Source organism: Perca fluviatilis, chromosome 10 (assembly GCF_010015445.1).
Source record: "Perca fluviatilis chromosome 10, GENO_Pfluv_1.0, whole genome shotgun sequence".
Classification (NCBI taxonomy): domain Eukaryota; kingdom Metazoa; phylum Chordata; class Actinopteri; order Perciformes; family Percidae; genus Perca; species Perca fluviatilis.
The window spans coordinates 23,868,759-23,892,680 of record NC_053121.1 but is presented as its reverse complement, the minus strand read 5'-3'; the positions used below and the strand labels follow the sequence as shown (position 1 = coordinate 23,892,680).

Below are 23,922 nucleotides of genomic sequence, written 5' to 3'. Positions count from 1 at the left end.
TTCAAAATAAATAAAAAAATTGGAGGGATGACTTCAGGATTCATAATTCATCATAATGTTTTGTTTTGCAAGCTCATAATTCTAGAGAAAGAAGCTGGAAATTATGACATATTTTGTGTTGTCCAATTGTGAATGTCATATTATGTCTGTGGTTTCAATATATTTCACAAAATGAGCACATATTATCATCAATATTAAAACGCCAAAGTAATTCTTTAGGATAAATGTCGTTCATAACTTTGAAATGTGTTTCTTTCATTTTGGGTGGTAAAGGGAATGTTAGATACATAGCTAGTTCTCAGTAAAAATTAAGGCTTTATGTTACCATTCCTGTTGTGTCTCAACAGTTGCCTCTTGGTGGTGCTATTTCACTTCTGTACGTTTATGAAAACAATAGCGCTGGCTAGTGCAGGATAAAGATACACTACTTGCTCCTCTCCGGTCTAGACATCACATCATTAGCCAAGTCAGCTAGTTAGCTGTTTATTTTCTGAACAAAATGTCAACTACGACCGGCGGCGGAGAGTTTGGCAACCCTCTACGAAAGTTCAAGCTCGTCTTTCTGGGCGAACAGAGTGGTAAGCAGGGAGCGGTGTGCTTGAACAAAGTGTTAATTCAGTCGGATGTTAGAAGAAGTGGCTAAGATTAGCTCATTCCAGCTAGTAAAAGTTATCCACCGGGCATTAACTGCCAGTGATAATACAAAGCGAGATGTTGATATTCCAGTGTTAACAAGGTGTTTAAGAGAGAGTAAAATAACAAATATAACGCTATGCACCTATTTTTTTCTTCACTCGTGATGATGTCATTTCATAGCTAGCTAACGCTTAGCTAGCTAATCGTTAAGCCATCTTAACAGATCGCTCTTTAACGATAACGTTACATGCCTACAGTAAATAGTTACCGTTGCATAATATTAAAATCTGTTACTTATTTACATATTGAGTTGTTGCCTGATTAAAGCGAAAGGACACTGTCCTTGCTATGGTCATTAGTTTGTGATGCATCATCTAACTGTAGCTAATGCTAGCCGTTAAGTTAGCTGTGCTAATCAGTAACGTTAGCTAATATTGACGTTCACGACTTAATTTGAACCCTAATGTGGCTTCCAAGAGTTTTTTAGGAACATTTGCTTCCAAATACAAGACGCTGTATAACGTTACATTAAGGGAATTAAGTGTATATGTCAGTGTTACGATAGCGCTTTTCAACTCACTAGCAGTTAGCCTCCTACGGCAGCACCTTGCAGAGCCACGTCGGCCAGGCAAGTATTTTCTTTCCCCAGGATGGCGAAGGCATGTCCCGCCCTACTGTGCCTCAGATTGGCTTACCATGACAATATTACCCTAACCTTTCCCATCCCACACCTCTTGCCTGAATCTAACCAACCCAGCCAGAGCAGGCAACGAGTACTAGCCAATCAGAGGGAGAGTAGGGCGGGTCATGTCTTCCGTATGCCTTCGCCATCCTAGGAAAGAAAATAGTGAGTGGGTCGGTCCAGACCACCAGTCGGCCTTTTACCCCGAACATTTAACGCACAGGGACCAGGGACTGGCTCTTACACTGCCATTTGCAAACATGCTTGTATTTTAGTGGTACATGTCTAATATGGCAGTGACCTACTCCCTCATCACGAAACAAATATAAGAAGTCAAGATATTTTAATTTTCACAAAATGTTGTGGCTCCACCCATACTGCCAGCTCAGCGAGTGGGTTCAGCAGTGCACATTGCATCAGTGCATGTATGACGGACTTACTGCGTTTTTTTTTCTTCTATAATACAAAATTAGAATTTATATAATTTGTATTTAATGTAATATTGAAAGTTTTGGCATATAGTATATGGTTTTTGATTGCCAGGTGCAACTCTTAACGTGTCTGTTACTGTGTTTGTACAGTTGGGAAGACCTCACTCATCACCAGGTTTATGTATGACAGTTTCGACAACACCTATCAGGTAATAAAATCACAATAGGATGCAGAAGTAGAGTGCCAAGGCACTGATTGATTGCATTCTAATACATTCTAATCTAATATATGGTGTGTTCCAAAACACATTTTTCTTAATAAACATTATGTCTTATTAAGTACAGGTATAATTAGTAGCATTAATTAATTATGGCTGTTTCATGACCTTCCACTTCCAGATCCTTTGTTAGTGTGCATGATGACTTACCGGCATGATGAGCACCTTAATTGGAACATAGCCTTCGTTAATGTTTTAAGTTCTATCTGTGCTGATCCCACTATGACAAGTCAAAATGTTGTGGAAAAGGTTTATATATAATGTTTAATATAGACTGCAGTCAAACACTTTGTCTAATGGGTTTTTCTTGAATATAGACCTTATGCAGTGTCAATTATTGGGTCTATAACAATGTTTTAATGCAATGATTGTCTTACAGGCAACCATTGGCATTGACTTTTTGTCAAAAACCATGTACCTAGAAGATCGCACGGTAAGCCCTGTTTATTTTATTGTAATTCTCATCATTCCTATTGCCGTAGTTTTAAAACAGCTAAACAAGCTCAAAGCATGCATTTGCTTTTTTTTGTATTAGCCACCTTTTATTTCCCTTTCACCATTTCATATTGTTTCCACATTATCCTAGATTTTACCATTCATTTTGTTAGACATGTGATCATGTGTTTTAGCTTCCATCGTTATTTCAAGTTTTTGTTTTCCTTCCATCCCCTGGCTGGGTCATGAAATGTCCTCCCCCCCTTCCCACATTCATTTCACGGCTGGCCACAGATTCGGCTGCAACTCTGGGGAGGGGGGGGGGGGGGGGGGGGGGGGGGGGGGGGGGGGGGGGGGGGGGGGGGGGGGGGGGGGGGGGGGGTGGTGTGTGGGGGGGGGGGGGGGTTGGGGGGGTTGTTTTTTTTTTTTTTTTTTAGTATATGGAAAGGCGAAAAAAAGAGCATTTACTTACCTGGCAAACCCCACTGGACAGCATGATAAGGGGTAGTTCCAGACTCTTTGCATCAGCCATAGTGATACTAAAGCATTTCTCCAGCAGTGTCCAGGGGGGGTCTGTGCTTCCTAAATGCTGTTTCACATGAGGCTGATGGAAGGAATAACGGAAAGTGTCTTCAGATGTCACCTCATGGGCAGAGATTCTCTGAAAAAGCCTAAATAATGATTCCCCAGGGCCTACTTTTACATGTCTAATCAGCATAACGCTGGTCATCTCTGACCCTTCTGCATTTGAATGATTCTCCCCATTCCTCCATAAAAGGCCATTTTCATCTCTGCTGCTTGGCTTGCAGTTCCTTTATGACTGTCCTATTCTCCAGTTTCTTGTTCTGCCTTTCCCATCTTTATCTCTTTGTCCTCTTCTTCCCCTCCATTCCAATCCTCAGGTCCGGCTCCAGCTTTGGGACACTGCTGGACAGGAGCGTTTTCGTAGCCTAATTCCCAGCTACATCCGTGACTCTACCATTGCCGTGGTTGTTTATGACATCACCAGTGAGTCAGGGCTGTGCTCTAACCTTTCTGTAGGGGTCTAGAGGAAGAAAGCTATCTTGGCATAGTTGCTACCTTATGTACTTCTGCTAATAACCTTCAGAATCTCTAATTATATTTTCCTTCTTCAAGCTTCTTTTCTTAACACGTTTTCTGACTAACACGAATACTTTACGGGCTTTTCTTACCAACCTTTTTAATGAAGACTAATATCTGCTTGAGCACACTTTTAACTGTAGATAGAATACCAAATGTTTTATGTCTTTTGGGGCTACTTGTGGTTGATGTGTACAGTAATTGTGTGGATGTTTTTTCATCCACAGATCTTAATTCATTCCAGCAAACCTCAAAGTGGATTGATGATGTTAGAACAGAGAGAGGAAGTGATGTCATTATCATGCTTGTTGGGAACAAAACAGACTTGGCGGATAAAAGGTACATGGTTATGTGAGATGTGTGAAAGATTGTTATGAATTTCCTTCTCTAGAAACAATGATTGATAAATAGACTGCAATTTTATAATTCTACTACAATTAGAAAGTGTGTAGCATTAAGTATTAAGTAGTATATAAACTGCCAACGCCTGGAATCCCACTTGTCTTCCCTTTAGTGCATCTCATCCAATTTTAAATTTTATCATCCCTTGGCATTTTACATAATCCAGCCTTTTTATTAGTGATTTAAGTACTTTTATTTGTATGATTTGATCATATTTCTGTTCTGCCTTTTTTTTTTTTTGTTGCTTTACTTTTTTTGTTCCCTTTCCTGCTCTGTTCTCTCCATGTCATTTTGAATTATTTTTTTTTGTGTGTGTTTCCCTCAACACCACACTCCACTCCCTCCCTCTCCCTTCCCGGGGCCATGGCAGGCAAGTTTCTGTTGAGGCGGCAGAGAGGAAAGCTCGTGAGCTCAATGTGATGTACATAGAGACCAGTGCCAAGGCTGGCTATAACGTCAAACAGGTTGGTGTCCAGCAACAGCAGGTGTAAAACTGACAAATAGTCATGATGTTCTTTAGGTTAGGGAGGCCAACCTGTGCCATCTAGGATGTACAACTCATTCAAATGGATCAGCGTGTGGCTGTTGAATGAATGAGTGATCTCCCGATTCGTTTTCCTGCTGCTTCGTCTTAACTCAGCACAGCAGCTTCTCTCCCTTTGTCTTCCTCTCTGTCTGTCTGTGTGATAACTAAACTAACCTCTCTCTCTTTTTCACCCACAAAACAAGACTCTGTGTTGAGCTCTCTTTGTTTCTCTCTCTCTCTCTCTCTCTCTCTCTCTCTCTCTCTCTCTCTCTCTCTCTCTCTCTCTCTCCATCTCTTCCCTCTCCTCTTAACCTGTCCTCTTTGCGATGTTTCTTTCCATATCTGTCTGTTCGTCCATCTCCCCCCCTCTGCTTCTACCTGAGCAGACAGATCACCACGGAGGAGGGTGAGCAGAGAGCTAAGGAACTGAATGTCATGTTCATTGAAACCAGCGCAAAGACTGGCTACAATGTCAAACAGGTAGAGATTCTGCTCTCTCAAGGTAGTTGAGCTAATTCTGCCCTCAAAGTCTACACTTAACTCTTTCCGCCTCCTTTTCCGCTCTCGTTGCTCATCGGGCCATGTCTTGGTATTCTCAGTACCTACTGTACGTGTATAGTTTGTATTTTCTCCCCACAGGCTTTGCTTTGAGATGTTTCAGTATTCACTTGTCTGCACACGTTTACTGCTACTGTGCTCGATTGTCTGATTCACTAAAACTTCTGCAGCTTTCAAACTGTTTCTGTGACTTTAATGGGCTTGCTCAGTGGAGGAGGTTACCACGGCAACCTTCCCTTTCATGCTGTTATCTCAACGACAAATTAGTCACATTTTGTATCACTGCTTTAACTGCTTCTCGTGTTGTTCAGTGAAATATATTATTGTGTGAGTGACTTCTTATAACTTTGATCCCTTTCTGTCTATACTGTATAGTGACAGTAGGGGTGGGTGATGTACGTGTGTGTGTGTATATATATATATATATATATTATATATATATTATATACACACACACAGTAAATGATTGAGCAGTATTGCATTATAGCAATAATGGATTTACAGGATTTCTGCATTAAGGTGAACAAATACCTTAACATTTTTCAGACACCAGATTAGACCAAAATAAACATTACTGACTGATTATTTTATGTATGAACTGTTTGTCAATTGAAATATAAGTACATACACTGTGATCGAAGATTTTACCCAAATCACTCACCCCTATTTGACAGCATTTTACTTCTACTACACCTTTTCAAATTTGTTCAATCGTTACATTTTTCTGACTTTGTTTTATAGCTGTTCCGTCGTGTTGCTGCTGCATTGCCTGGGATGGATAGCACACCAGAGAAAAGCAAAGAAGACAGTATCCTTTTAAAGTTGCTTTCAACTGAAATTGTTGGCATACTCGTTTGAATATCTGCTAAAATATCTGTAAAAGTAGAAAAGCTGGTAACCAGTACCTCGTAGTTTACTCTGCATGTAAGAGAGAATGTTCTGAGGAGATGGCAGCCAGATAGCGCTGCAGAAAATACTGAAGTGAAATTTGCAAATTCATTGACGATGTTACTTAACCAAGTGCTCTCAGTGATCGACATCAAACTGGAGAAACAGCCAGAGATGACTGTCACCGAGAGCAGCTGCTCATGCTAGTACACCTCACCCCTCACCCTCACCTAGCCTGTCTCCTCCCCACCAACAGCTTGTCTCTCAGTGGCCACTCTCTCCACCCTTGGCACACTGCCATTGGCACGGAGAACCTGTCTTTTTTTCCTTTTCCAACTCAGTGACTTTTCAGAGTAACCGTGTGGATGTGCATTACTGTATTGAAACAGATTATCTGTGTGTGTGTGGTGGTGGGGGAGGGGGATGGTACAAAAGTAAACATTTAAAACAAGGAATAAGTTAAACGATATGTTCATTTTTATCCAGTTGCATGGCATTATGTAGGATTGCATACTGACATATCTATCCGCTCATGAGTTATTGCACAGTTGGGAATCTTTGTGCTGTTACTCTTGTCATTGTTGTAAAGTAAAACTGATTGGGATTATTTAAATGACTACAAGGTTGAGTCCTCAGCCCATTATATTCTACTTTTTTTTATTTTAAATGGAGAGTTTGCCTACAACTTTTCTATCTCTCAGATTATTTCTTGACTTTGTTTTATTTTGAGGAAGTAGAGACAGGATGTTACCAGTGACTTTACATCATTGCTCACCATCATATTGCCACATCAGGCTCAAATGGACCTTTTTTATTGAAGAGGGGCAATGGTCCATTCATAAGATATTATCTATACCTAACACATCTGCAATACACCAGTGTGTTTGCAGACGAAATTGACATCATTTGAGACCTTATTTAAAACCGTGGAAAAGGGATGTGTAACCAAACAATGAGGTAATAGATCAAAGGGAAAGCATCCCAAATTCAGTAGAATGGTTACTAACCTGAAACTATGTCTGCATTAAAACTATAGCAACTGTCTTTCCAATGTTGTTAAATTAGCTGCATGCATACTAACATGTCTGAGGAGGAATTTTCTGTTATTACAAGCCCCTAATGTAGAAAAAAAAAAAAAAAAAAAAATTAAAAGCCAGTGTTTAGTTTTTCCACGCTGATGGAAAGTTGTCACTTTGGTCGCTATGACGTACCCGCCATCTCATTGATAATTTGTGTTGTGTTGATTACACTATTGCAAAACATGCAGCATGCTCACCATGCAGGATTTATATGGATAAGAACACAGATGCCTTGCTTGTTTGTTCACCAACGTTGTGCACTGAATCAAGCCACAATATTGTAAAATATAAAAGAAGCCTGCTGACTGGTTCATGGCTTCACTAGTTGTTTTGTAGAGCTGGTAAATAAGAGTTAGTCCTCCGATACAGCTTATGCTTACTAACACCCTTGCTGTAAAAAGTGCAGAGAAGTTAGTCACAGTACCCATTGCTGTATTGCTATTGCCTGTGTAGGACTGTTGGTTTTATTTGTTTTATTTATTTTGTAACTTGGACATACAGATAACATTATATGCTTGACCAAAAGTACCGATGCTGACACGCATGTTGAAAGTTTATTTAATTTATTGTTTGCGTGTCTGCCGGGACTCCATCTAAAGGCAAGACTTAGGCCCGGTAACGTTTTTTCCTGTCACACTGCTAGAAATTACTTTTTTGGTGTGTGTAGTCATTAGCTTGGTTTACAGTCACAGGTAAAAGCTGCACCGTCTCCACAGACACACACACACACATATACACACACACACTCACACTCACACACACACACACCGCTGTGTAACACACACCAACTAACTAGCCATAGCACAACAAAAGACACTGGTCATTTGCTGTAGCTTGTTTGAAATGTCAATGTTTTAACACGAGCAGCTCTTCTATTACTTGTCACTGACTAAATACTCAGCTTTGTGCTATTCTAAATTGTGTCTGTCCATTTGAAAATATGCTGTCTACTTGTGTTTAGCAACGTTTGTGTGAGATATGTTCTATTACTATCTGATGTATAAAAAGGAGAAATAATGAAACACAAGTGTAGGCCTATCACATGGAATAAAATAAAGATATTTCACCAAAATTTAACATCTGTGATCCCTGTTTTTGCAAAGCACATTTATAATTCTCTAATTTCAAATGCTTTGGATCAACAAACACTCTGTACATACAGTCTTTAAGCGATGCTATAAAGCACCTCAGTTAAGTGTGAAAAACTATCACAAAAGCCTGTGTGTCACAGGTCGCTAAAGTAGACTGAAACTACGCATTAGGCAATGCATCACAGGCATGTACTGTTACAACAGAAAGGTGTGGCTAAGAATGAACGTTGAGATTGCATTTCACACACACGACTGCCACTTGATGTGCATCTTTGCTCAAAAGCTATTGAAAGCATGTAAATAAAAACAATGTATGTTTCATACATCTTATTGCCAATCTCCATGCACATTGGCCTGTTTATACTAGAAGGCCTGTGTTCCACAGTTTCATTTATTTCACTTACTTGAATATTTCATTTCAAACCTTTATTTAAAGTCAAAGTTCACTGAGGTTGGCCTCATTTACAGAGAGTTGAATGAGGCCAGTTACACATCAAAATAAAATACAAAGACTTTTATCTTTGTATTTAAAAAAACAACACAAAACTCAAGAGCAAGAATAAAAAGGTATATGTGTGAGTCTATTTTTTCTTTTTTCTATATTCTCTTTTGAGGATGTAGGCTAGAGTGTACAGCTATTAGTAGGCATTCAAATAAAACAGCCATATTTTTTTATTATCAAATTTAATTTAATTAGAACTTTTGTTTACATTTTTGAACAGATGTTAAAATGCTTGAATTATTTCACTACATTTTTTGTTAGTGTACTTTTATTGTTTAACATTTATTGTCGTGATGATTCTCTTGAACACTGAGCAATTCGCACCCACCCACTTTCCCCTGAGCAGCCCACAGTGTATGTAGCCTTCTTTGTATCTTTCGCACTTTCTGATAATAAAACAACACTGCTCTTTTTTATGAACTGTTATCAGGCCTAAAGCTGCATGATACTGTTAAAAAAAAATCCGTTTCTGTGACAGCGGGACGAACTGTTTTTGTTTTTATTTTCTTTAGGCTACCTGCGTAACCACACCTGGATTCAGGAAGTGCTGTGACGTCAGCGGGAGAGGTGTTTGAAGGTATGACTCAGGAATTCAACACCAAAAAAAAAAATCCTGCTCGACTTGATTGGTGATCACCAGCTCGCATATATTGGAGTAGCCAGAGGCAAACAACCGCAGACGCCTTTACACCTCTTCAAGAGTCGACTTGGTCAAACGTACACACTCTGAATTGGACTTAACAGATTGTTGTGTGTATCAAAGAAAGTCTTTTTCTTTTAAATATTCATTCAAATATGTCTATTTTACCCGACGAGGCGGACTTTGCTGACTTCAGAAAGCAGTGTTTATCAACGGACAATTGGTCCAGCAAGTATGATAAGAATGGGATGCAAGTGTTGGTCGAAGCTTCTCCTACAAATAAAGGGAATCCCGTACCAAAAGTCCACAAGATCAAGGTAAGTTAATTTTAACACCAACTTTAGAAATAAGGATATCATAGCCTAATTGTCACTGGGAACTTTAACTATATATATATGTATGTATATATACATACATACATACATACATACATACATACATACATACATACATACATACATACATACATATTTTATAACACGTTGTTTGTTTCAGTGTAAAATGACAATCAACGATGTATCAGCTGCCACCATGTACGACGTCATTCATGATGGCCAGTACCGTAAGACGTGGGACCCCGCCATGTTGGACAGCTTTGACATTGCCCGGCTCTCTGCGAATGCTGATGTGGGCTACTACTCATGTGAGGACTCCTTTCTGCCGAATCTGATCACATTCCTCTGTGTGTTTGTCTCTCTAATGCAGAAACCTGTCCGTCTGCAGTGCAGGCCTGGCCTGACTCAGTTTCACCTGTTGCTCACAAGAAACACACCCATTGAAAAGGGACAGTGCATATTTAGAGTTTGACTCACATTTGGGATTTTGAAGATATTCTCTATAGGCTACTACTAAGAATAGTGCTTTCAAGACCGTTCATAATTAAAATCAGAGCTCATTTGTATTTGTTTTGTCAAAGTTCTTGATGTAAATAAGTGTCATAAAAGTGCTGCAAATGAGTAATTGCACTTTATTTTTTAGCCATAGTGAAATGTAAACAACACTACCATTATTTTCCCATCAGCAAGCTCTTTACTCAAACCAGGTTTGCTTTTCTTTTAGTGCATCTTAGTGCCGTCTCCTTTAACCTTCTTTTCTAAATAATTACAACCGGTTTCTTCTGTCGTTTTGTAAGCTGCTGAAGCCCTCAGGGATGAAGAATCGGCGCCCTTTTTGTTCCACCGGTGTAATTATTGTCATAACAAGGGAACACTTGTTGAGTCTAAGGTTGTGTACAGTGAAGTAGTTAATGAAGGAACACTATATAACCAGATGTTTGTCTTTTTATCCTGCAGGGATTTGTCCACAGCCTATAAAGAACAGAGATGTGGTGACTCTGCGATCGTGGCAGGTGACCGAGGACGAGTACATCATCTTTAACTTCTCAGTCAAACACCTGGTACGCCGCCTCCTCCACAAACTCCCACTGTCTTTAAACGTGCCATTTCCACAGCTCTCGCACCCATATTGTATTCATGTTTTGTGTGCATTCATGTTTTTCCTACACAAACTTGTCTAAACAAAGTTGATGTGTCCACATTGCATAACTTTTCCAACATCTTGTAGATGTAGTGTTTCTCATTCTGCAAACTGTTTTGATTCAATTCCAGAAATACCCTCCTCGCAAGAACCTGGTGAGGGCCATTTCCATCCTCACTGGATATTTGATCAAGCCCACAGGACCAAATAGCTGCACTTTCATATACCTTTCACAAGCTGACCCCAAAGGTAAGACCATAACCAACGCTCACCCTAGTCTTTTCAAATTGAGAATTGTTGCTAGCATTTTTAAGAGCTGTTATTTTTTTTAAAGTGTATTTCTCTGCTCCAGGTTCTCTTCCAAAGTGGGTGGTGAACCAAGCTTCTCAAGTTCTTGCTCCACGGGTATGTAACGCATACAGTTTTGTTTTCTTCTAGTCAACAGCGGCACTGAAGGTGCTAAGGTTAAAAATACATGAACTGTGTATCCGTGCGTGGGCGTGTGTCCACAAGGTGATTAAAAGTGTGTAATGGGTGTGTGCGCGCATAAGGTAGTGAGGGTTTAATGTGTCTTAAAAGGACAATAGTAACCATAGAAACCCAATTTTAAAGGGGCCTGTCCTGGTAAGGTTGCTGACAAAGGAGTGTCTCTCTCTCTCTCTCTCTCTCTCGACAGAACTCGTCCACCAGGTTTCATATCCTCCGTAGGTCAAAACTATTTAGACCCTAATGTAATGTGTGCGTTTGTGGGAGTCTGAATAGTTTCAAGTTTCTTCATCATATGCACAATTGCATTTAAGCGGTCGGTAATAAAAAGGCCAAATAGTCTGTAAATAATTTAAAATCTGATACTATTTCAGCCAGGCTAAGGTCCTCAAATAAGGGATAGCAATGAACAAATAAAACCCATCTTACAAAGTGCATTTTAGCAGTTTGAAGCAGGCTTGTGAAACGTAGCTGTTGAGACTCGTGGGGTCTTGCTAAGTTTCAGCAGAAGGGAGTGTTTGCTTGCTATCTGAGAGAATTGAGTAGGGTTGCAAACTGAATATTTTCAATGGATTGTGATTATTTTCACACGACTAATCGTTTTGTCTATAAAGTGTCCAAATATAGTGAAAAAGGTCCACCATAATTTCAGACTGGCTACTCCACCTAGAATCGAAAAAGTCGTGCGAGAGAAAACTGATCGGACAGATAATCTAGCTAGCTAAAACTAAAATAGTCCTCATTAATCCACCGAATTTCAAATTCCAACACAAAGAAACGGAAAATGCATGTATCCGGTGGAATTTCCTGCGGCAACGGAGCAATCCGAAGGGTAACGTCAAGAATATAGACTATCACAGGAGGCCAAAACTTAAATGATTAATACATTTGCAAAATAGTTGCTGATTTAATTTCAAATTTGATGATTCGTTTCAGCTCTAGATTAAAAAATTACCGATGGCAGATAAAAAAATAAATATAAAATGACCTATGTCAGGCTGACGGAGAAGAAGCTCATACTGTTGATAGTTGAACAGTTAAAATGGAACCACAGCAGACAAAAGCAGAATTTTGAAGTATCCTAATTCACAGTCAAAGCTTGATTTGTTTGACATCTGGTTGAAGTCAAGAATTGATGTGCCCTGTAATGGCAAAGGCAAGGTCGCCATTACGTACTTGAGAATGTGAAGGCCTTTGGTTAAAATGGTAATGGTTTAAATATGACTTTATTATTAAGTCAATATCTTAGTTTTTGTTGTGTTACATTAACCTTATATGTAGACCGTCAGAGGTGTAAATAGTTAGACTTGTGTATCTGCTTGCGACATAATCTGTTACTCAGTATGTTGTGACCAGCTTTATCTTCAGCTTTATTGACTGAGAATGAAGGTGCGGTATGACCCTCATTGTCGGACTGCAGCCCTCTGATAATGGTATCCTCTCTTGGCTTGGCCCACTCCTTCCAGGTGATGAAGTGCGTACACCAGGCGGGACAGATGTATCCGGAGTGGAAACAGAAGAACTCTCCCGACCAGAAGCCGTGGTTGTATCCAGAGCAGAACATCTTGCCCATGATGGACCCCGGCGAACTGTCGATACAGAGAGCTGACTCGCTAGAAAACATGGATGAGAGTTCCAAGGTGGCTGCTGTGGACAACCAGGACAGCAGTTAAATCACATCAAGGTGCTGGAAAGGATAGCAAAGAGGGAGAGATTGGAGGATGGACTGTATATACTCCGACATTTAATAAGACTTGAGACCTCCGACTCTCTGAGACGTCGCCCTAATGCTCTTGAATATTTATCCTTGTGTCTTTTGGGATGAGCAAGAGCATGACGTGTTTACAGCTGTCTTTCCAGACAAATGAGCACAGATCAAATTGCCATTCACCTCAGTCCAAGTTGTACTAAGCTTAACATCTCTCCAGTGTTTGCCACCAGGCTTTTAAAACTCTTTTCTTATTTTTACAATGTACAGGCTTACAGTTAACAATGTTTGAATGTGTCATAGTGAAAGCACTACATTTACAATGGGTAGCTTGCCTACGCAAAAATAGACAAACATTTTTAAATAAAGAAATTAAGCATAGTTGTCCATTTTGTCTTTACAAGTGACTGAATGGAAAATAGATGAGTTACTGTCAGTTTTTTTTAATGCAAAACAAAAAAAACTGAATTGCTTTAATTGCTTACCATTAGTTTATTTAATTAAGTCGTGATTAGTGAGCAATTAGAACAGGAAGCTGGTTTGAAGGTTCATTTTATTTATTTAACATGTTGTGCAATCAAAGCTTTATGCAATGTAACATGTCATTTGTATTCTAAGTTATACATACCCTAGCCTTGCATTGGCACTCAATGAGGGGCTCTGTTGTTGATCTCTGAGAATTAAAATCTTGTTAGACTGTATTAACATGTAAAATATACATAGCAAGTTAGCATTTTTTCATATAATCTTTTATTTATTTATTTGAAGTTTAAGTTTGAAGTCATGTTTGAGAAAAGACCGTGGAATGAAGCCCTGCAGGCTGAACTTAAGTTTTTTTTTTTTTTTTTTTTTCTTAAGATCTTTGATGTTATGTTACATGGTCTTGACTTTTTTTTTTTTTTTTTTTTTTTTTAAATAAACCTTACAAGGTTTACGTGCTTTTGTAATGACTTGACTGCATTCCTTTTTAAGATTTGTCTAAAGAGAAACCGAACAAACCAGTCGAACAAGTTTGGCTACTTGAACCAGAGCAAACTGGTCTATTTCCAGCTGGTTAAGGCTCTTCAAGTATAAAGACAAGGTTATTATGGTTCAAAAGTTTATTAGTGTACAAAAGAATAGAACAGTGTTGAGATGCAACAGGCAGGTATTTGCATACAAACACACATTTTACTGTATACTGCACAGCCCAGAGCTATTCAACTGTTTTCTGTAAATGTTAAGTGTGCACATTTTCTTTCTCTCTCAAGAAATCTTGCTAGCATCAGGGTCTCTACTGCACACAGATAAACATTACAGACTTTATCATTACACTAAGAGCTAGGGCACAGTGTGCCGTTATCATGCACTGTAATAGCATGGTAGAAGTTATACTTGTCAACAGTTTGGCACCTAAAATATACAGTTCATACAATAATTACAATATCATCCAGCCTAGAAGCAGGTTATGTATGAAACATGAACAAGATTTGAGTATTCAGTATTTAATAAACACTCAGCCCACAATAGCTGTCTCTAAACTACATTTACACAACTTAATTTCCCTAAATAATTATAAATTTGTTAAATATTTAAAAACTGGATATATATTGAGATATTTAAATCAGTGATATTTACATGTACCAGAAGTCTTGCATTATCATTTGCTCTTACAGTACGTAAGGCCCTGCTGTCTCTGTAAATCCAAGTAATATGTAAAATGTTTTACATGTAAAGTACATACACTCAGTTGCCAGTTAATATAAGAGACATTAGAAAAAAACAGAGCTGTGATTTGCAGTTGAAAGCTCCAGGAAAAGTCAGTAAGTGGATCTTGAGTTGAAATGATTTCATCAAACAGTTTTAAACAAAAATCTGAACATTATATATTTCATGATGGTTGGATATATTGCTGAGCTGATGTAATGACTGACAGCTGAAGTCACGAGGACCCACGAGATCTTGCGATTTCACGTAGGATTGCCCGATATAACAGGATGTAGTTTATATAAATGTATTTTATTTTGAAAATTAACCAGATGTTTTATTTTGCTTCTGTGCTTGACTTCCTGTCCCGCACAATCTGCCCTGTGCTGAACTGCTGCGGAGCTTTCCGGCATCCGGCAAAAATAGAAGCTCGCCAGAGCTGGGACGGAGTCGGAATGCAGCCGTTCCGCAGTCAGTGAAAATACACACTTTGACTTTAATGGAAACCTGTTGACTCCGCCGCCGCTCCGGAGCGGATCTGCAGCCGTTCCGCAGTTGGTGGAAATTGTGCGTTAGATACGCGGGTTCTTTAGGGACACCTAATCTGTAGCCCCGCCCTAGCTCTGAAGCTCTGATTGGCGCCTATGTAGCTGAGCTCCACCTTGTCAGGTCGACAGTCCAGTGAGTGAGTCAGAGATAGCAGTACTAAGGACGAGTATGGCGAGTGGTGGCGACCCACAAGAGTTAGAGGAACCGCCGGCCTCTTTATGATCACAAGTTTGGGAAAACTTTGGTTTCCCAGTCAGTTCCAGTAGTAGGCTACAGGCGAGAGAGTGGTGGATAAGACGAGGACTGTGAGTCGGCGTTGTTGGGTATGTGAGTGGAACTACATCTAACATGCTAACGCATATCCGACGCCATCACCCAGAGAACAAGCAACAAACTGTGTATCCAAGAACACTTAAATCAGTGTAAATTACGTTATTTTATACACAGACTGCTGTTGTAGATTAGTATTACCTTTCCAGCGTTGCGGTTCCGAACCGTAACGTTAGTTGGGACAGACGCCTTGTTTCTTAAGGCTAACTATATTAGCTTTAGCCAGGCAGGGAGCAGCTTTCTGTGGTGAAAAATGGCTGGGAGACGTTGTGATAACGTTGCATTAATCAGGTAATTTAGTTAATCTTTGCAGAAAACAGAGATGCTGTATTTTCAGTTTTATAGCCGATTGTCTTTACAGTTACAGATGGAGTCTGGAGATGATGTGGGGTACTTATTGTTTACATCTTACTTTACACACTTCAGGCTGTTGCAGCTAGCTCAGGGGAGAGACTGTATGACACTAGGTGGTACAGCCTGAAACATGCACAAAAATAAAATAAAAATTGCCTTCTGCATTTTTGCTTTTCCCTCCATTGTACCAAACTCGTACCAAACCGTGATGTCTGAACCGAACTGTGACTTCTGTGTACCGTTCCACCCCTACTAACAACTGAGTGTATGTGTGTCTCTACTTTATATCAGTGTCATCAAGGCAAATGTGTACAGTACACATGAGCGCTACTCTGTATTTGATCAAAATATGTCTAGGACAACAGTAGAAACATCTTATTATAGGACTTAAAGAAAAATGAATAAAGGCAATGCCTTATTAAAGTATTCAGGGTCTATAAATGCTATGCTTGAATAGAAAAATAGGTATCAGTTCCATAATTTATAATGTGAAATATATATGTATGTATATTGAGCTTATGCTTATACGGTAACTCCCTTCACTCCCTGTGAATACATCCTGTTGGAGTAGAAATCATGTATCAGAGTAGATAAGGGAGCCCTCAGATATCTGGGTGAGAGAGGAAACCAATATTTAACAGAGTATATTGTTCTTACATGGAGCACTTTGAATGAGGCTGAGTCATACGTCAGTTGTCATACATCAGTTATCTTGAAGCTGAGACAGACAGGAAGCCAGAGTCTGTAGGAGGAAGGGAAATGACGTGCAGTGCCGCGGCTGTCCAACTCTCTCATTGCTGCCACCTAATGTACAGTCCTCTCCTTCTGCCGTTGATAGTCTGATAAACACAGACACAGAGAACAACATCACAAAACTGAAAGGGATATTATTATATGATCTCATGCCACTATGATATAATTCAGTGAATCCAACGACTGTGTTGTTGTTGTTGAAGACATGCAGTGAGATCAGCCAGATAGTTATCTTAGCTGCAGTATGCAGGTACACGCAGGCAGCTAAGTGCTGACAAGCTTCAAATTCTTGACGTGTGGTCCCTTGGAAAGAGATATATGTTCTGTATGAAAGCTGTTCTCGCACATGAACTTTTTACTGTCATTTTGAGAAGGGGTGTACATATACTGTAGTATTTGTTTTAGTATGTATTTTTTAGTATTTATGGGTGGCAGTAGCTCAGTCTGTAGAGAGTTCGGTCCCCATATGGACTAAAGTATGGGGGACTGGTAGCTGGAGAGGTGCCAGTTCACCTCCTGGGCACTGCCAATGTGCTCTTGAGCAAGGCACCGAACCCCCAACTGCTCGAGGCGCTTGTCTATCGACAGCTGCAGCCCCCTCACTCTGACATCTCTCCATTTGTGCATGTATAGGTACTGAGCATGTGTGTGTATTTCAGGCCTGTGTGTAGTGTAACAACAGAGTGAAAACATTGTAATTTCCCTTGCAGGATTAATAAAGTATAAATTATTATTATTTGCATCTGAAACGTTAGCATGATCAATAAATTGTATACTCTCTCCAAAAAAAATATCTTCACAATGGGCAAAACCAACTACTACAACGACAACATAAATGGTCATGTTATAGTCCTCTGTAAAAGGAGGTAAAGGAAAAGGTATAGCAGATATGGACTCTATTTTCATGACGTAGAAATTGTCGTCTTGCTTTTGATATGATTTTGTAGAGTAAGACTTACTGTAAGGAAAGAAGCGAACCCTCATCAGTATTTCTCGGGCAGTCTTCAGAATCTCTACAGCCTAAAGAGGAAGAAGAAATGAAATCAATACAATAAAAACGTTGAGAACAATGCAACATTGGACTCAATTTATTGAGACATTTTATAGACATTTACATATTCAATAGAAATTCAAATATTGAAATATATATAAGCGTCACGTTCTAAAATAAAGACCCATTTTACACAGATGTCTTTCAACATATTCCGACTACATTGAAAATGTATAACTGTGTAATATTGTGTTGATTACAATCCGTATGAATCTTGGCTTGAGAGTACTGCTCCGACTTACTCTTGAGTGCTCTATGTCTTGGAAATCAACCTCATTCACAGAAAGAACCTGGTCTCCCTCTTGCAGCCCTGCTCTGTGGGCATCTGAGTCTGGAACCACCTGCCGCCCGCCGCCACCACACACCCAACACACACACACACACACACACACACACACACACACACACACACACACACACACACACACACACACACACACACACACACACACACACAAATTAGAAACCACAATGTGGAAAGTAAGCAGCACAACAAGTATGACTGACAGTAAAAGCCGTACCAAACACCAGGGCTACACACACACACCTTGAATGAGTGATAGACTGATTATTGGGCCATTTTTTGGCAGTTATTTGCCTGATAACCGATTCAGTCAATTAATTAAAAAGTGCGCTACTTTGGCTCCGCTACAGCTCTGTGTCGGTCCCCGTGCTTCGGTTTCACTCACCACTGAGTCTGACTTAATGTCCCACAACACTATCTGACTATCTTTTACTGTGTATTATGTTAAATGTTTCTAATTTATTAAATCATTTCTTAAAAGTATTTAAACAAAGTTTTTAACATTCCAAAATCCTAATTTTGACTTGTTGAAGATTTTCATTTTCACTGTAAATGCACATAGGTTCCAAATACTGGTTATCGGTTACACTAAATACTAATAATCGATATCGGCCTTGAAAAACCAGTGTCGGTCAATCCCTACCTTGGATATAAAGATTCCCAACTGTGATGCCTTGCCCCCACGGATGTTGAAGCCCAGCTGTGCTCCTGGAGGTTTCTTTAATACAATGGTACGGGGCAGGAACTGGGTGAGCTCATTGTTGTAGTCAGGGTGAAGAACCCGCTAGAAATGTACAAGGAAAAAAAACAAAGCTGACAATGTACGACCAACATGATGGCATTATATCATTACGACCCTGGGAGCTGAATTCTTCTCACACACCTTGACTCAAGGCTGGTTTATGCTTCTGCGTCAACTCCTACGCAGTAGCTACACCGTCGCTCCTACGGCGGCATGACCCTTTCGGAGTTCTGCGTCGGGTTTGAACGCGTTTCTTTGCATCGCGGTGCATTTCACCTCCAGTTTCTGGAGGGTCTATCGTGAAACTCTGCCATTTCCGACGAAAGAGAGAGAGCAAGTTTATGTTAGCAAGCAAACTTTAGCACAACTGCCCACAAAGTACTGCTTGCTGGCGAAGTGCTAATTCCAAAACGTTACTGACAGACACTTTACAAACGGATAACCCTGTCATTGTAACCAAAATATGTCTGAGTTTATTTGCAAACCTTATGTCAGTGAACCAGAGGTGTATAGTCCAGGTGCCAGAAAGTAGAAATCCTGTCCAGCAGCTGTCCCAACCATCACTAAACCAGCTCCTCTACCAGGTAGATGAGCTCGTTAGTGAAAACACCTGTTCTTGATGTAGAGGCAGATCCAAAAACATGGCAGGATTTTTACTTTCTGGCACCTGGACTATACACCTCTGCAGTGAACTAGCATGTTGCTACTCCCCGCAGTAGGCTGCTTGAAACACCGACTATCAACACACAGGACGAGTTGACCAATCGCAGTCCTTGCGGGCTGCGTTGCCTCGACGCAAAGTTACACATTTTTGGAGGTGCGCGTCAAGCTACAGCGGAGGGCTCGGAGAGGGGTTCACGTCGATGCAGAGGGGTCTGCTGGGGTACGCCGTCGATTCGACGCAGAAGCATAAAACAGCCTTTACTAAGAGCAATCTTAAGGTTTAACAACCTGCAGAAAATGGTGTTACAGGACATCACATTCCAGAGGATTGGGAAAATACTGTTTTCGCACATTTTGTAACTAGGTGAATAGGCAGAAAAGTTACTTATACTGTCTGAGCGTGAAAGTTCATTTATATACTTCTATAAAGTTCCTTCATATTGGAAATCTTGGAAACCGTAGATTGACAAAAACATCTTCATTCAAGGTCCACTTATTTGCTTAGTGCAGAGCTTTCAACTTCATCACATCTTTTGGTGTCGGATGTGAAAGCATCCTTGATCTTTCTCCGGCTGTCCACAGACTCCTGGTCAGTGACTTTGACCCATTTTTTAGTCTGACAGACAATGTTGTGTATTTTTAGTGTTGATAAAGTCTCTTGTCCAGGGACAAGGACACATGGGAAACAGACTAAATCAGCTCTCTGTGAACACAGATCAGAAAGCTCAAGGAGGCCATTCACATCCAAAACCAGAGACCACCTTTAAACAGTGACACAGGTTACAATACTACTTAGGATCTGTGATGACAGCTGTGCCTTCTCCATAAGAAAACACTGATAAAGACCGGAAGGTGCAGTTGAGAAAAAGCTAGTAAACCCCCCTGTGGACCTTGAGTTCACATTTTCTCAGTCAAAGTTATATAAACAAAAAGTGTGGTTCTATTTCTCAGTCGCTTTGGTGCATTTCTCAGATCACAATTGACACTCTCAAAACTGCTTGTTCAACCTTCACATGATCTAGTCACTTGTGCACAAGATAAAAAGGCAATTTATCATTGATTTGGTCAAATTGCAATTGCTTTTGTACATGCATGCAATTGATCATTTACAACTGTCTGCTGTTTTTTACATGATCAATTGCTTATGTCATGTTGCTCATAATATCATATACTGGATGTCTGTTGAATTGTCTTAGCCCCCAAACCATCTAGTCATAAGTTCATTGAATAGGTCTAGAATTACAAAATGATTGAACTCATTATCAAGCAAGTTTTCCATATAATACATTACAATTGTTTTTACAGATTGTTCAATAAAATATGTAAGGATACATAAAATGATACATAAAATGTATCTCAGGTGAATCTTGACTACCATTAAGGGGATTGTGAAAAAATGTGATCAACCACTATGTAAAATAGCTTGGAGGTACACCTAATGAACCTTAAATTGGCAAGCATATCTAAACAGAGAACAACACATAGTTTGTGTTTTTCTTTCTGAATCGCAATGACACTGTAATTTGTTGAAAAACCAAAAATAAAAGCATAAATGTGAATCCTGTCCAATCTCTTGCAATCCTAATCTCACATAAAAGAATGTGTGGCTTTGTACTGTTGAGATGTATGAAATCCATACAGAAAAAAGTGCATCCTTGTGTATTTTCAATCATTGTCATAAAAAAATGTTAGCCATAGTGTACATCAGAAAATACCTAGAGTACAATTTTATATTGACAACACAACTAAGCTTATTTTTTTTACAAAACATTTGTAAATGTTGTGTGTAAACTTTGTGAACGATGGCACAAGGACTTGACAATCTGATATTGTCTGATATTGGCTCTGACATGTTCATTGACATGAATATTTACTTTTGAGGAATGGACTAGAGATTTTGAGCAAGTTACAGGCTTTTGCAGGTCATCGATTGTGTAGTGCTGTTTGTAATAATTGTTTTTGAGAAATCGACTTACTGGTTTGCAAATGTTAAGAATGATTCGAGAAATGTACCAAAGCGACTGAGAAAAACTGTAATATGAGGCATACCTCCTGTGGGGCTATCCATGCTGGTGGGTTCTCATAAGAAGGCAGGAATACCACTGGGAGCTGGTAGTCATCATAGGGAATCTTCTGATCCATTGTTTCTAAAAACAATGCCTAAGGAAAGAAATAAAGAAACGTCTGTTGTTATGAAAAGCTGTTCCTTAAGATTATTATTGTACTGCTTGTTTTGTTATAAATAAAAATAAAAAAAACAGGAATGTGATATCTTTATGAGTCTAGCTAGCTAGCTATATTATTCCAAAATAAGGCTGTATGTGTATAATCAAAGCCGGTGTTACACCGTAAGCTGTGACCCATCAGGAAGTGTGACCGCAGAGGGCGCTGTTGCACATCGTCTGCTCGTGTGTGCTAGACAATGGAGGGCGAAGAAGAGCGCGTACGCAAACGGAGTAAACATTAATACATTACGTCCACGGATGCGAGCTGTATGATTGTATTGTAGTGTATGACCCCACTGTAACTGCTTAATAAAGGAGTCAAACTTCAAAATATTGTTTGGGATTGTTATATCATGTCTTCACATTACTCTGGAACATATTTTCTTATTTGGAGTCATCACAGAGCCAGTATCTCAGAGGTCACCATATATGACAAGTAGCAGCCGTCAGAATGTGTGACCCCACTGTAACTGCTGAATTAATGAGTCTAACTTCAAAATATTGTTTGGGGTTGTTATATCATGTCTTCACATTACTCTGGACACATATTTTCTTATTTGGAGTCATCACAGAGCCAGTATCTCAGAGGTCACCATATATGACAAGTAGAGGTGGAAAGTAACGAAATACATTTACTCACGTTACTGTATTGAGTAGTTTTTTTTGTGTATATTTAAGTAGTTTTTAAAATCGGTATTTTAAAATGTACTTGATTACATTTTGAGTGAAGGATTGTATTTCGCTACATTATAAATCCCATCCGTTACTGAGTAAAAAAAAAAAACGAAAGGAAGAAAAAACATCGAGCCCTGAACCTCTGAGATACTGGCTCTGTGATGACTCCAAATAAGAAAATATGGGTCCAGATTAGTGTGAAGACATGATATAACAACACCAGAAAATATTATGAAGTTTGACTCCTTAATTAAGCAGTTACAGTGGGGTCACACATTCTGACGGCTGCTACTTGTCATATATGGTGACCTCTGAGATACTGGCTCTTTGATGACTCCAAATAAGAAAACATGGGTCCAGATTAGTGTGAAGACATGATATAACAACACCAGAAAATATTATGAAGTTTGACTCCTTAATTAAGCAGTTACAGTGAGGTCACACATTCTGACAACTTAGCCAATGTGCTTATTACAAATGTAATTGTGCATGCATGTGCATGCAGTCACAAAGAAATACGTTTAGATAAATTTCACAGAAAATGTACCTTAATATATTTTATTTACTTTCAGATAAACAGCGGTTTACTTTTTCTCCTTAGGAAGCAATAACAAATCGCGAATAATCATACAGCTCGCATCCGTGGACGTAATGTATTAATGTTTACTCCGTTTGCATATGCGCTCTTCTTCGCCCTCCAATGTCTAGCACACACGAGCAGACGATGTGCAACAGCGCCCTCTGCGGTCACACTTCCTGATGGGTCACAGCTTACGGTGTAACACCGGTCTACGCTCTTATTAGAAATTATTTGGTATAATGTTAGCATAAGAACGAGCAAATCGAACAAAACATAGCCTACCATATATGTAACGTTAAGTTCTACTAAAAAAGCATTTTTCAAAGAGCAAAAATGCTGACATAAGACAAATCCTGAAATGAATGGAACATATTGATGCAACGTTACATTGGATCAGATGATGGAAATAAAATGAAGTTACTTTTAGTGGACAATGACTGCTAGCTAGTTAGCTTACTAGCTAACTTCGAAACGAGTCTGCTTTGCTCGGTTTATCACACACCACGTTTACCTAACAGACTGTTATCATCATTTAACCTATAACAATGAAGATAGTGCGTAACGTCTGGATGAACACAAAGTGACAGCCATCAAATAACAAATGCTCTCACCTGCCAGTCTGAAGCTGAAGTGTAGGCTAACAACAAGCCCTTTTTCTTATTAAACGAACGGTGGCTGGTCTCCAGTGCACTACCGCCACCTGCTGGCACGGAGGGGTCACGCCAACATGCAGTCACGTAATAATCACTATGGTAGGCTAATAATACAAAGGACTCATATCTTTTATTAACTGTAGCTAAGTAAAAGTAGCAATGCCACAGTGTAGACATACTCTGGTACAAGTGAAATTCATTCCCTGCACCACAAAGGAGACAAAGCAAGTGGTGTGCATGTTGCTTTCTACTCAACACGTCAAAACCATGCATTCAAAATAAAAATATATACATTTAAAAACAATGTTTTTTTTTTTACTTATCATTTTATGTTGGTCTCACTTTGAAGCCTACCTGACTGAGCTGAACTGTTTGGATCCTCCCTTTCCATTAGGGCTACACCCCTTCATCCCTACACCCATTCATGTGGGAACATTC

At 39.5% G+C, this 23,922-nt stretch overlaps 4 protein-coding genes across 7 annotated transcripts in view; 2 read left to right on the top strand and 2 right to left on the bottom strand.

Annotated features, from left to right (window-relative positions):
* Positions 1 to 1,265, bottom strand: part of inppl1b (inositol polyphosphate phosphatase-like 1b) — a 35,251-nt gene extending 33,986 nt beyond the window's left edge. The window contains exon 1 of the mRNA XM_039813207.1: positions 1,217 to 1,265. The gene's annotated coding sequence lies outside the window, so the exon portion shown is untranslated. The remainder of the gene's footprint in view (positions 1 to 1,216) is intronic.
* On the top strand, positions 380 to 8,093 carry rab41 (RAB41, member RAS oncogene family). Of its 3 annotated transcripts, none has more exons than XR_005640439.1 (8): positions 380 to 578; positions 1,900 to 1,958; positions 2,407 to 2,460; positions 3,365 to 3,470; positions 3,791 to 3,902; positions 4,336 to 4,429; positions 4,878 to 4,971; positions 5,791 to 5,857. XR_005640439.1 is itself a non-coding variant. In XM_039813212.1 (8 exons), the coding sequence occupies exons 1-8, from the start codon at positions 500 to 502 to the stop codon at positions 6,142 to 6,144; spliced, it is 636 nt and encodes a 211-aa protein (XP_039669146.1). In that variant the 5' UTR covers positions 382 to 499; the 3' UTR covers positions 6,145 to 8,093. The 3 variants fall into 3 exon arrangements, 2 of the variants coding, with proteins under 2 accessions (XP_039669146.1, XP_039669145.1); XM_039813212.1 differs by lacking the exon at positions 4,336 to 4,429 and adding an exon at positions 6,080 to 8,093 and having other exon boundaries at positions 382 to 578; XM_039813211.1 differs by lacking the exon at positions 4,878 to 4,971 and adding an exon at positions 6,080 to 8,093 and having other exon boundaries at positions 383 to 578.
* Positions 8,094 to 9,223: 1,130 nt separating this feature from the next.
* stard14 (START domain containing 14) lies at positions 9,224 to 13,620 on the top strand. The gene is made up of 6 exons (XM_039813779.1): positions 9,224 to 9,566; positions 9,745 to 9,892; positions 10,542 to 10,645; positions 10,857 to 10,974; positions 11,078 to 11,130; positions 12,678 to 13,620. The coding sequence occupies exons 1-6, from the start codon at positions 9,405 to 9,407 to the stop codon at positions 12,882 to 12,884; spliced, it is 792 nt and encodes a 263-aa protein (XP_039669713.1). The 5' UTR covers positions 9,224 to 9,404; the 3' UTR covers positions 12,885 to 13,620.
* Positions 13,621 to 14,004: 384 nt separating this feature from the next.
* pdzd11 (PDZ domain containing 11) lies at positions 14,005 to 23,539 on the bottom strand. 2 transcript variants are annotated; one of them, XM_039813778.1, is made up of 6 exons: positions 23,443 to 23,539; positions 21,401 to 21,511; positions 18,590 to 18,730; positions 17,885 to 17,983; positions 17,551 to 17,611; positions 14,005 to 16,677 (listed from the first exon to the last, which is right to left on the bottom strand). In XM_039813778.1, the coding sequence occupies exons 2-6, from the start codon at positions 21,491 to 21,493 to the stop codon at positions 16,643 to 16,645; spliced, it is 429 nt and encodes a 142-aa protein (XP_039669712.1). In that variant the 5' UTR covers positions 21,494 to 21,511; positions 23,443 to 23,539; the 3' UTR covers positions 14,005 to 16,642. The 2 variants fall into 2 exon arrangements, with proteins under 2 accessions (XP_039669712.1, XP_039669711.1); XM_039813777.1 differs by lacking the exon at positions 23,443 to 23,539 and adding an exon at positions 21,699 to 21,823.
* Between the last annotated feature and the right edge of the window lie 383 nt (positions 23,540 to 23,922).

What these genes read in the sequence shown, in the direction of transcription:
- stard14 (XM_039813779.1), top strand. Translation starts at nt 9,405, where the DNA reads ATGTCTATTTTACCCGACGAGGCGGACTTTGCTGACTTCAGAAAGCAG. An exon ending in TGATGTGGGCTACTACTCAT is followed by an intron (nt 9,893 to 10,541) that starts GTGAGGACTCCT and finishes TTTATCCTGCAG; the next exon opens with GGATTTGTCCACAGCCTATA. An exon ending in TTCACAAGCTGACCCCAAAG is followed by an intron (nt 10,975 to 11,077) that starts GTAAGACCATAA and finishes TCTCTGCTCCAG; the next exon opens with GTTCTCTTCCAAAGTGGGTG.
- pdzd11 (XM_039813777.1), bottom strand. Translation starts at nt 21,815, where the DNA reads ATGTTTACTCCGTTTGCGTACGCGCTCTTCTTCGCCCTCCATTGTCTA. An exon ending in CATGGATAGCCCCACAGGAG is followed by an intron (nt 18,731 to 21,400) that starts GTATGCCTCATA and finishes GTACATTTCTAG; the next exon opens with CGGGTTCTTCACCCTGACTA. An exon ending in AAGACATAGAGCACTCAAGA is followed by an intron (nt 17,612 to 17,884) that starts GTAAGTCGGAGC and finishes CTTCCTCTTTAG; the next exon opens with GCTGTAGAGATTCTGAAGAC.
- rab41 (XM_039813212.1), top strand. Translation starts at nt 500, where the DNA reads ATGTCAACTACGACCGGCGGCGGAGAGTTTGGCAACCCTCTACGAAAG. An exon ending in GGTTGTTTATGACATCACCA is followed by an intron (nt 3,471 to 3,790) that starts GTGAGTCAGGGC and finishes TTTCATCCACAG; the next exon opens with ATCTTAATTCATTCCAGCAA. An exon ending in AGAGAAAAGCAAAGAAGACA is followed by an intron (nt 5,858 to 6,079) that starts GTATCCTTTTAA and finishes AAGTGCTCTCAG; the next exon opens with TGATCGACATCAAACTGGAG.